This window comes from Arachis stenosperma, chromosome 2 (genome assembly GCF_014773155.1).
Source record: "Arachis stenosperma cultivar V10309 chromosome 2, arast.V10309.gnm1.PFL2, whole genome shotgun sequence".
In the NCBI taxonomy this organism is placed as follows: domain Eukaryota; kingdom Viridiplantae; phylum Streptophyta; class Magnoliopsida; order Fabales; family Fabaceae; genus Arachis; species Arachis stenosperma.
In genome coordinates, this window is record NC_080378.1 from 2,976,736 (window position 1) to 2,989,130 (window position 12,395).

The window sequence follows — 12,395 nt, forward strand, 5'->3', positions numbered from 1 at the left end:
AAAGATTGTTAGGACATGATTAAAGGTTTTATGCAATTACATTGCACCTTCCAAAATAACAATTAAAAATTAGAAGTATAGTGTTATATTTAAGAGCCAGCAAGACACTCCACTAACACAATTTTTTTAATGTTACCACTGAGACCCCAAGTCAATTGCCTTTGTCTTTTTACCAACAAATTATGGTGGGAAAAACCTTACATTATTTTATTGCTAAGGTGTCTAGGGAAATGATGAGTTAAAGCAAAGCTAGGTGGGAACTCCACTACTTTGAAATTGTAATTATTTTAAGTTACCTCAGAGACTTGCCTGTGACACCTTCTTTGTACACTTGATTAAGAAAAACACTCTATCAAGCTCACTATACCTGGCAACCATTGTTCTCTTACCTTTCTCTGAAAATCCGTTCACTTTGCTGTTGTTGTTGAGATCATATCATGGCTGGTGAACTTGTTGGTGGAGCTTTCCTTTCTGGCTTCATTAACGTTGTCTTTGACAGGCTCCTTACAACTGATGCTGTCAACTTGGTCTTGGGCAAGAAACTTGGCCCTGACTTGGTTCAAAGGCTGAAGACTGCTCTGTTGGGTGCTGAAGCTCTTGTTGCTGATGCTGAGATGAAGCAGTTCGGTAAGCCATTGGTGAGGAAGTGGCTCGATAGTCTCCGGGATGCTGTTTACTGTGCTGAGGACTTGCTGGATGCTGTCCTCCTCAAAGCCACCACTCAAAAGAATGCAAGTTCATTATCCCTTAGCTTCTTCATCAACCGAGATAGGGAGATGGTAGACAAGATGGAAGTGGTGGTTAGAAGAATTGAGGATCTTGGAAAACAAAAAGATTTCCTTGGTCTTGAAAAGATTCCCACTGGTAGCTCCTCATGGAGGACTCCGTCCACTTCTCTTGTGAGAGGGAATGTTTATGGCAGGGAGGATGATGAGAAGGCGTTAGTCCAGATGCTGAATGACAAAAATGAGCATCACTTGTCTGTGATTGCTATTGTTGGCATAGGTGGGGTTGGTAAAACAACTTTAGCCCAATGGCTGTACAACAATGCAGAGTTGATGGAGGGATTTGATCTGAAAGCATGGGTTTGCGTTTCGGAGAAGTTTGAAGTTGTTGAGACTACAAGGAATGTCATAAAGCAGATCCATGGAGGTACTTGTAGTCTTGATGATTTCAATTCACTTCACAATGCTTTGAAAGAAGAATTGTCCAATAAGAAGTTCTTTATTGTTCTGGATGATGTTTGGAGTGATGATGGTGACAAATGGAGTAATTTTATGACCCCTTTCCAACAAAATGGGAACAAGGGAAGTATTGTTCTTCTCACTACTCGGGCGGAAAATGTTGCTTCTGCAGTTCAAAATTGTCAACCTTATTTTCTGAAGAAGTTGTCGGAGGACTATTGTTGGTTAGTGTTTGCAGAAAATGCATCTTTTCCACAGTCAAATGGGAGAGCAGCACTTGAAGAAATAGGAAGAAAGATTGTCAAGAAGTGTGATGGCTTGCCGTTAGCTGCAGAAACACTTGGTCGCTTGTTACGTACTAAGCATGATGTTGAGGAATGGAACAAGATACTATTGAGTGATATTTGGGAATTTTCGGTGGAGAAGAGTAAGATTATTCCAGCATTACTGATAAGTTACTTCCATCTTTCTCCATATTTAAAGCGTTGTTTTGTTTATTGTGCTTTATTTCCCAAGGATTATGAATTTGAGAAAGATAAATTAATCCTTATGTGGATAGCAGAAGATCTTTTACCAACACCAAAGAGAGGAGAGAGTTTAGAAGAAGTTGGTTGTGAGTTTTTTGATGAACTTACTTCCAGATTATTTTTCACAGAGATTCAAGATGATGACGATCATTATTTTGTGATGCATGATCTGTTGCATGATTTAGCAATATTCCTTGCTGGAGATTTCTATTGCAACTCAGAAGAACTTGGTAAAGAGGAGGAGATAAGGATTCAGACTCGGCATTTGTGTGTAGATTTACGTCGTTGTAGCTCAAAACTTTATAATTCTATTTCTAAAGTAGAATCTTTGAGAACATTATTATTGTTTGGCCGTTTCTCATCTCCCAACAGCAACATTGAAGCGGCAACATGTGAGATATTATCAAAGTGTAAATACTTTAGAGTTTTATCCTTTTATAAACTTGATGTGTTGCGTAATTCAATAGGAGAATTGATCCATCTGCGCTACTTGGATCTCTCTTGGACTGATATAAAGACATTACCCGAGTCTTTGTGCAACTTGTGTAATTTGCAAACATTGAAGTTGTATTATTGTTCTAAGCTAACTAGGCTGCCTAATGGTTTGCATAATCTTGTGAGTTTGCAGCATCTTGATGTTAGAAAAACCTCTTTGGAAGAAATGCCTGGAAAAATGAGTAAATTGAATCAGTTGCACGTTTTAAGTTCCTTTGTCGTTGGCAAGCACGAAGACAATGGAACCCAGGAGTTAGGAGGGCTGGTAAATCTTCATGGATCCCTTGAGATTAAGAAGTTGGAGAATATTGTTGGTGTGAAAGAAGCAAAGCGGGCAAAGATAATGGATAAGAAGCACATTGATGCATTATGTTTGGAATGGTCTTCAAGTGATGATTTGGTTTCAAGTACACAAAAAGAAAGAGACATCCTTGATAACTTGCAAGCGCAGAATGGGTTGAAAGAGTTGAAAATCAAGGGATACAAGGGTACAATATTTCCAGATTGGTTGGGGAACTGTTCCTACCAAAACATGACACGTGTATCTCTAAAATCTTGCAAGAATTGCTGCATGCTGCCTTCACTTGGACAGCTGCCATCTCTCAAGTCCCTGCGCATTCGAGGTTTCGATCAGCTGAGGAGTATTGGCTACGAGTTTTACAAGAATGAAGGAGCTCATAATTCTTTGCATATTGCACCATTTCCCTCACTCGAGTGTTTGGAGTTTGATAACATGCCATTTTGGGAGGTGTGGCATGTATCTGAGTCGGAAACTTTTCCTCAACTTAGGAAGCTCGATATAACAAATTGCCCAATGTTAAATGAAGAGATGCGTAATCAGGTATTTTTCAGAATAGTTTCTTCTTTGTCGGATGTTTCCAAAGTTCGCAAACTACGTATAAGCGACGACTTTACCGAGGCCATGTTTGTTGATGGGGATACTTTAAGAATTAGGGGACGTGAATCTCTGATGGACTCTGCATTGATGACAATGATCAGCATCAACCATCTACGTTGCCTCCAAGAAATACACATCTTGAACTGTAGAGATCTGAAATTCCCGGAACAACAGCAGCAGAAGTATGATTTGGTAGAGCTACTAATAGACAGCTGTGATTCACTGACCTCCTTGTCGTTGGATGTCTTTCCCATTCTCAAGAATCTCCAGATATCATGGTGTATGAATCTGGAATCAGTGTCAATGTCAGAGGCACCACACGCTGCTCTTCAACGTCTCTCCATTGCTTTCTGCGACAACTTAGTGTCATTTGCAGGAGAAGGACTGGCTGCACCCAACCTAACTAATCTAAGCCTCATGGAATGCGTGAAATTGGAGGCATTACCACGTGACATGAAGAGTCTACTCCCAAGTTTACATTCTCTCGAGATATATGGTTGCCCAAAAATTTGCAGGATGCCAGAGGGTGGTTTGCCGCCTAACTTGAAATCACTTGCTGTGGGATTTTGCGAGCAACAAACGAGGGATCTATCATGGATAGGCAACTTGGACGCCCTCACTCATCTCACCATTTCTGGTTTTGGGTGTGAGAGCATAATAAAGTCATACCCAGAGATGGGTTCGCTGCCTCACCTTCCCTCCCTTACCACTCTTGAGATATGGGAGTTTAGGGAGCTGGAGACATTGGAGTGCAACGAGCTTCTCCGCCTCAACTCCCTTCAACAATTGCACATTGTGTACTGCGAGAAGCTGGAGAATATGGAAGGAGAAAAGCTGCCTCCGTCTCTCTTGCTACTTCAACTTACAACATGTGGTTTGCTGGAAGAACACTGCAAGAACAAGCATCAACTGATCTGGCCCAAAATTTCCCACATCCCCACCATTAAATTCGTCTGAACAGAGATTTCTGAGCAGGTAATTCTCTAATCTTCATGATTCACACATGCTACCACAATTAATTTCACACATACACAAGGTGATACTTATTCACACTCATATTTTTCAATAAAATTGCATTTACAGAGGAATATAAGAATTAATTATCATGAAATAAAAATTGAAAGACAATCAATATTTTTTTCGTGTATCCAGCACTTGGGGATTTCTTTGGATATATTAAACAATTTGATGAATCAAATTTACTGTTTTTACCATCCTCTGATCTGCAGGTCGCTTCTACCAAGGTACAAGTGCCCAGATGGCTAAGATTTCAGCACATAATCTTTATATAAAACAAACCATACTTACATTACCTTCATTCAATCAAAAGAACTGATTTCTGTTTTAGCTTCAGGTAGGTATAGTTACTCTATTCCTCTCTGCAATTTACTTCAGGTTGGAGAATATGGCAGGAGAAAAGCTTCCTTTTTCTGTTACTAGTTCAAATTCAACACTGTCCTTTGCCCGGCAAACGCTACAAGAAGAAGAGTTGCAGCTAAACTCTTTATGAAGGTAACATAAACTTGATGGATCTAGAGGCATTGATCTTTGAAGCTTCTCTATCTCATATCATTTCTTATGAAGACCAACTCAAATAGATTTTCCAGGGGCATCAAGAAATAGATACCTGCTATGGTCGAGGATCTACTTTCTTTCTGGATTCAACCATTAAAATGTGCGTTAGGCAGCTTCTGTGGCAATTGCAACTTGGTGAGCATGTAAGTACTTTCGTACAATTTTGCATTGCGGTATCATTATTTTGTGTCAATCTTTTCTCAAACAAAATTTGTCCCTTTCGGTTCTGTTTTTGAAGCTAAAAAGGAATAATACATCATTCTGTATTTATCAAGCAGGTTATGATAATTTTCCTTTGTGTGAGGCCCAAGCAAACTCTTTTTGGAGATTCCCTCTACATCCCAATTAGTGTATTAACCTGAACAAACGAATGATCGGATGGTTAAATTCTTTTCTGGTTTACCTAGAGTTCTTCATTCATTGTCCTTCAACTTTGAGGTGTGATTGCAATCCGAGCTCTCTAGCCAAAAAGTTCGTATGCAACGGCCGTCTATTGTATCATTGATTTCACCATTTAGTTTGTGTTTATGTTCTTGTACAAGAATTCTGCATGTATGCTTAGTGGTGCTTGTAAGTTTTGGGACTTATTTGTAGCTTTGATTCGGAAAAATAATGAAAAATTTTACCATCCTGTGGGTTTTTTAATCTCACTTTCAGAGGTTTTTTCCCACGTTAAAATTTGGTGTTCTGTTGTTCTGTCTTATCTTCAATTATTTGCTGGTATTAACTATTGCCATAGTGTGCTTATATTATGTTTGGGTGCTTCCATATTATGCCTTTGACAGGTTTAGTTTATTCTCACCATGAATGATCATTTTACAGTGTTAAATATCTTGCCTATAAATTATATTGAGGTGCATTCTATATAACTAGAAGCTTAATGTTTCCAAATTCCAAATGTGCACACAAGTAGGGGACATAAAGCCTTGGAGTCTAGCTTGGTTGAATATACCGTGTACCTTTCATTTTGTCTGCCTTCTCTTTCTCTCCTTTTTTTTATAAAAGAAAAGAATTAAAGAAAACTAAAGCAATTCAGTTTGACTGTACTAAACTCAAGAATATTGAAAATATTGCACCAACTATTAATTATCTTGCTCATGCTGCTCATGCTGATATATCTTGCTTCGGGCTTGCACTAGGGTTGCACAGGTTGACGTTCGGATTATGCATGTTGGCGTGTTGAAGCTCAAAAGAAGACTTGCTTGGTTAGAGGAACAGATTGATGAATGCTTGCAGGTGAAACCAGAGAAAATTTCTTACAAGTTCTGCAGTGATGTAACCCCTGAAAATGAATCTGATGATGTACCTGGGTTGTCACTATCAGAATTATATATTTGAGAATTAATATAGAAGGACTGGCTGCACCCAACTTGACTCATATGGATGCTAGAAGGTGCTCAAAGTTGGAGGCATTGACACGTGACTGAATCTCTTGCAACAACTGTTCTGTGCTACCTTCACTTGGACAATTAATTGTCTTAACTTGAATATCTGCACATTGAGATTTGGATTCAGCCAAGATCACAGATATCAGGTTTCACAAGAAGGAAGGTGATATTAAGAAAGGTTTCACAGATATCAGATTTTGATTCAGCCAAGAGCACAGTCGTTTGTGATATTATTTACAAGGCACATTCTAAATTCTTTTATGAATCTGCTGCTATCTATTTATGTCTCTACCTTTCTTGGAGATAACGGAAAAGATATTTCCTCAAACATTATGAGACATTTGAAGAGACTGGCAATTATGATTTTATTGAACAATAAAGTTTTTTAATGGTGTTTGATTCAATCCACTTCTCAATACTATCAATTGCTTTCTAAGTTGTAATATCTGTAAACTATCGGTTCTGTAATTTATCTTGAAGCACTTTCAAAGAGAAATTATATTAAATGTTTGTTATTTGTGTTGAATAAATATTTTAACTTCCAACTCTTCATAAAAAAAAGTAGACATTATGGTATTTCTTACAAGGTATGTGTTTGGAAATCTCAGCTGTCAAAAAAGAATTTAGAGTAAGTAATAGGCCTCTAAAAAGAATTTAGAAGCCAGAATACTATCAAGCATCAGCAACAATTTTAGTATTATTGAATCTGAAGATTTCTAACATATCATTTTTTTTCTGAATTGAACCACTAATACCATCAAAATAATATTTTTGCCCTCACAGTGAAGATGCAGCAGCAATGCACACAACAACTTGTCGCTTAGAAAAAAGAGAAAGCTGTGATAACTGTTGACTAGATTAAATCAAAATCAGATTCTTAATTTATTTCATGAATCTTTTCTGTAAATAGAAGTAATTAAAATATTCTTTCCTATTTTAGTTTAGCTTATTTTAGGGATTTTATGATTAGAAATCTTTCCTTATTTTAGGCTAGTATTTTCCCCATTTTCTAGTTATTTCTATTTCTGTAATTCCTCTATAAAGAGATAATTTCCTGTACATTTGAATATACACAATATTCAGACACTTCAAGTTGGTATCAGAGAAGAATCTCTGCACTGTGCCTCTGATCTATAGATATGACTGACAGTTCCTCAGTCGTTAATCATGAACAAAAGGAGAGCACCACTCCTATTCCATCAGATTTAAAATCTGAGCAACGGGTACTAGTTAGTGGTGACTCCCATTCAGTTCAGATCACCACATTTCGACTCAATGGGTCAAACTATCTTAGGTGGTCTCAATCAGTTCAGATGTACATTCGTGGAAGAGGGAAGATTGGATATCTCACCGGTGAGCGAAGGCAGCCTAACGTTACTGACACACAAGATAACGTGTGATACCGAAAATTTCATGGCTGGTGAACTCAATGGAAGAGGATATCAGTAGTAACTATATGTACTATACCACTGCCAAAGAATTGTGGGATAGTGTCAAGGAGATGTACTCTAATCTTGGGAATAAATCCCAGATTTATGAACTTACTCTAAAAGCTAGAGAAATTCAACAAGGGAGTGACAATGTCACCAAATATTTCCACACCACCAACAAACAGTGGAAGAAGGGAGGATATTTCAATTTCTTACAGGCCTCAATGTGGAGTTAGATGAAGTTCGTGGCAGAATTATTGGAAGAGCAATCCTACTCTCAATTGGAGAAGTTTTTGCTGAGGTTAGAAGAGAGGAAACTCGTAGAGCTGTGATGATGGGGAGAGGCAAGACTGAACAAACTTCTTTGGAGTCTAATGCACTCTTAGTGGCACCTGCTGTACTTAAAAGTTCATCAAATCAGAAGCATCCCTCCAATCTTTGGTGTGACCACTGCAATAAACCTCGTCACACCCGAGAAATCTGCTGGAAGATTCATGGAAAACCAGCACATCTTAAAGGCAGCAAACCTGGTCCCAAAATACGTTCTACCCCAACTGCTCATGAGGCTGAAAAATCATCCTTGAGTAAGGAACAGGTTGAGCAGCTCATAAAGCTGTTAAATTCCAGTTCTTTATCTAGTACTCCTAGTGGTTCTTTGGTTCAAACATGTAATTTTAGTATTCCTATGTCCCTTAACTGCACCTCAAACTTGAATGCACCATGGATTGTCGATTCAGGTGCATCTGACCATATGACCAGCCTCTCTCCTTTATTTAAAACTTATTCTCCTTCTTTTGAAAATGAGAAAATTAGAGTTGCTGATGGTAGTTTTTCATCCATTGCTGGAAAAGGTACAATTAAATTGTCCAAAAACATTGACCTAAGAAATGTCCTACATGTACCAAAGCTTTCTTGTAATCTTCTCTCTATTAGTAAAATCTGCAAGGATTCCAATTGTGCTGTAACATTCTTTGATACTCATGGTATTTTTCAGGACCGGACCTTGGGGAAGATGATTGGCAGTGCTAAGATGATGGACGGGCTCTATCATTTTGAGGATATTTCGGAAGATAAAGTAGCTCAAAGATTTAGTGGTATAAGTTCTATGCCTATAAAGGACCAAATAATGCTCTGGCACAATAGACTAGGACATCCTAATTTTCCATATCTCAAACATTTGTTTCCAAATTTGTTTAAGAATATTGATTCTTCCTTACTTAAATGTGAAAGTTGTATTCGTGCAAAGAGCCATAGAGTTCCTTATTACTCTCAACCTTATCATGCATCTAAACCTTTCCAATTGATTCATAGTGATGTATGGGGTCCATCGAAAATAACAATTCAATTTGGAAAGAAATGGTTTGTGACTTTTATCGATGACCACACACGACTATGTTGGATCTATCTCATGCATGAAAAATCTGAGGTTTCTAAAATTTTTCAGTATTTTTTAAAAATGGTAGAAACTCAATTTGACACAAAAATTTCAATATTAAGAAGTGATAATAGTACTGAATTCTTTAACAAAAATCTGGGTGAATTTCTTCAAAATAAAGGTATTCAACATCAATCTACATGCCCCAATACACCCCAACAAAATGGCATTGCTGAAAGGAAGAATAAGCATCTTCTTGAAGTAGCACATGCCATTATGTTTGAGGATAATGTTCCAAAGTATTTATGGGGAGATGCTGTCCTAACAGCAGCCTATCTCATAAATCGAATGCCTACGCGTGTGTTAAATTACTGCACACCATTGGATACTTTCAAAAAGAATTTTTCAGCTTGTAGGTTGCATTGTGATTTACCTTTAAAAGTATTTGGTTGTACTGTTTTTCTGCATACACCTTCACCCCGAAGTAAACTTGATCCAAGGGCAGAAAAATATATTTTTATTGGCTATTTCCCAAGTCAAAAGGGTTATAAATATTTCAATCCACACACAAAGAAATGCCATGTAAGCATGGATGTTACTTTTTTGGAACATGAAATATTTTTTCAAAAAAAATTTCTTCAGGGGGAGAGTCTAAGTGAAGAAAATTTTTTGCATGAACCTTTACCCACCCCTATCTTACATATTGAGGATACAACTTTCACTGATCAAACAAATTCTAAAATAATTGCCAAAAAAGATGTGGAAATCAATTCTGAAATTGTGCCAGAATTAGTTGGAACACAAACAGAAAAAGAAATACCACAATCAGAAAAAGGAGCTTCGATGTTATGTTCGGAAATATCCCAAGAAGAATAGAGACCAGCCCATCATCTCTATACCAACCCAATCTGAAAACCCGAAAGACGGCCCAACTTTAGTACCTGAGGATCTTCCAGGTAAATCTGATATTGCTACTTCTAATAATAATTTGCCAATAGTCCTTAGGAAAGAAACCAGAACCTGCACCAAAAAGGTACTCAAAAATAGCACCAACCATCCTATTTCCAATTATGTCTCTTACCAAAATCTCTCTAAAAAATATCGAGCTTTTACTTCTAAAATTACAAATCTGTTTGAGCCTAGGAATATAGAGGAAGCACTAGATGATCCCAATTGGAAATTAACAGTGATGGAAGAGTGGCATGCACTCAAGAAGAATGAAACTTGGGAGATTGTAGATCTGCCACAGAATACAAAATTGGTTGGCTGCAGGTGGGTTTTCAACGTCAAGTGCAATGCTGATGGAAGCATAGAGAGGTATAAGGCTAGGTTAGTAGCTAGGGGATTTACACAAACCTATGGAGTAGATTATCGAGAGACCTTTACTCCAGTTGCTAAACTCAACTCTGTGCGGATTCTCTTATCTCTTGCTGCGAATTACAATTGGCCTTTACATCAATTGGATGTAAAGAATGCTTTCTTGAATGGGGAGCTAGAGGAAGAGGTGTTCATGAAACTTACACCCGGATTTGAGGCTGAACTAGGGAGGAATAAAGTGTGCAAACTAAAAAAATCTCTCTATGGATTGAAACAATCCCCAAGAGCTTGGTTTGAACGACTTGGAATGGTGGTAAAGGGACTTGGTTATACTCAAAGCCAAGCTGACCATACACTTTTCTATAAACATTCAGCAGTTAATAAAACTGCCATCTTAATTGTATATGTGGATGACATTATTCTGATAGGTGATGATAGCTTGGAGCTAAAAGACTTGAAAGAAAAGCTTGCCAAAGTTTTTGAAATCAAAGAACTTGGCTCATTAAAATACTTCCTGGGAATTGAATTTGCAAGGTCTAAGGAAGGCATTTTTATGAACCAACGAAAGTACATCCTAGATCTTTTAAAAGAGACGGAATTACTTGGTTGTAAAGCTGCTGAAACACCTATGGAGCCTAACTTAAAATTGAAGCCAGCTGAACCAGAAAATGTAATGGACAAAGGGAGATATCAGCGGTTAGTGGGGAGGCTAATCTATTTATCCCATATACGCCCGGATATAGCCTTTGCTGTGAGCATGGTAAGCCAGTTTATGCATTCACCTGGCCGAGAACACATGGATGCTGTCTTTAGAATCCTAAGGTACTTGAAGGGGTCGCCTGGGAAAGGGTTACTCTACAAAAACTATGGACATCTTCAAATAGAAGCCTATACAGATACAGATTGGGCTGGGAATGTCATGGATAGAAGGTCAACATCTGGGTATTGCACCTTTGTTGGAGGAAACCTGGTTAGTTGGAGGAGTAAAAAGCAGAGTGTCGAGGCACGAAGTAGTGCAGAAGCTGAGTTTAGAGCAGTGGCTCATGGAATATGTGAAGCACTATGGGTAGAGAAAATCCTACAAGAACTAAAGGTTCCCATTTCTCCACCAATAAGGTTGTATTGTGACAACAAATCTGCAATTTCTATTGCCCATAATCCAGTTTTACATGATAGAACTAAACATGTTGAAGTTGACAAGCATTTTATAAAGGAAAAGATTGAGAGAGGACAGATTTGTATTCCATATATTCCAACCACGAAACAATTGGCAGATGTTCTAACTAAAGGATTACCCAAGAAGACCTTTGATAGCATAATAAGCAAGCTGTCAATGAAGGATATCTTCAAGCCAGCTTGTGGGGGAGTGTTGACTAGATCAAATCAAAATCAGATTCTTAATTTATTTCATGAATCTTTTCTGTAAATAGAAGTAATTAAAATATTCTTTCCTGTTTTAGTTTAGCTTATTTTAGGGATTTTATGATTAGAAATCTTTCCTTATTTTAGGCTAGTATTTTCCCCATTTTCTAGTTATTTCTATTTCTGTAATTCCTCTATAAAGAGATGATTTCCTGTACATTTGAATATACACAATATTCAGACACTTCAAGTATAACAATACGTTAGAAAATAGAATACCACTTGATATACTATAGGCATTATTCTCTTAAGCATTTGACATTATGGAGGATTATATAAATTTCTACAAATAATTATGTATTATTTCCTATGAACTTGTCAAATATCTTTGTTTTGACAAAGCTATATTTGTTGTTACTATTACAACCCCAAGTCAATGTCAGGCCCCAAATTACATTGGAATTTACAGATACACATTCTTTTGCCTATTTGTGGCATCAGGATCAACATGTTTGAGAGAAACCAACTGATCATGTTTAAGAGCCTTTGAAGATGGCTGGATCAAATACTTCCTCAAATTTATATTCCCATCCATATTATTAGTACTTAACTACTCAATTAAACAATCCTGAAATTTTACCAATGGACCTGTAGACCTTAAGAAGTTATCAAAATTGTTAAGAAAGTGGAACTCATCATAATAACTATTTAGTTGCTTGATAGTCTCCGGGATGCTGTTTACTGTGCTGAGGACTTGCTGGACGCTGTCCTCACCAAAGCCGCCACTCAAAAGAAGATAAGTTCTACCTTGTTCATTAGCATCTTTATCAACCGAGATAGGGAC

The 12,395-nt window shown here is 37.5% G+C and overlaps 1 protein-coding gene across 1 annotated transcript; it reads left to right on the forward strand.

Annotated features, from left to right (window-relative positions):
- Positions 1–437: 437 nt before the first annotated feature.
- Positions 438–4,061, forward strand: LOC130962359 (putative disease resistance protein At3g14460). The gene is made up of 2 exons (XM_057888583.1): positions 438–1,332; positions 1,417–4,061. The coding sequence occupies exons 1-2, from the start codon at positions 438–440 to the stop codon at positions 4,059–4,061; spliced, it is 3,540 nt and encodes a 1,179-aa protein (XP_057744566.1).
- The last annotated feature ends 8,334 nt before the right edge of the window (positions 4,062–12,395 follow it).

Coding starts and splice junctions, on each gene's coding strand:
- LOC130962359 (XM_057888583.1), top strand. CDS start 438: ATGGCTGGTGAACTTGTTGGTGGAGCTTTCCTTTCTGGCTTCATTAAC. Junction 1,333..1,416: donor TATTGTTCTTCTCACTACTC/GGGCGGAAAATG, acceptor GTTGGTTAGTGT/TTGCAGAAAATGCATCTTTT.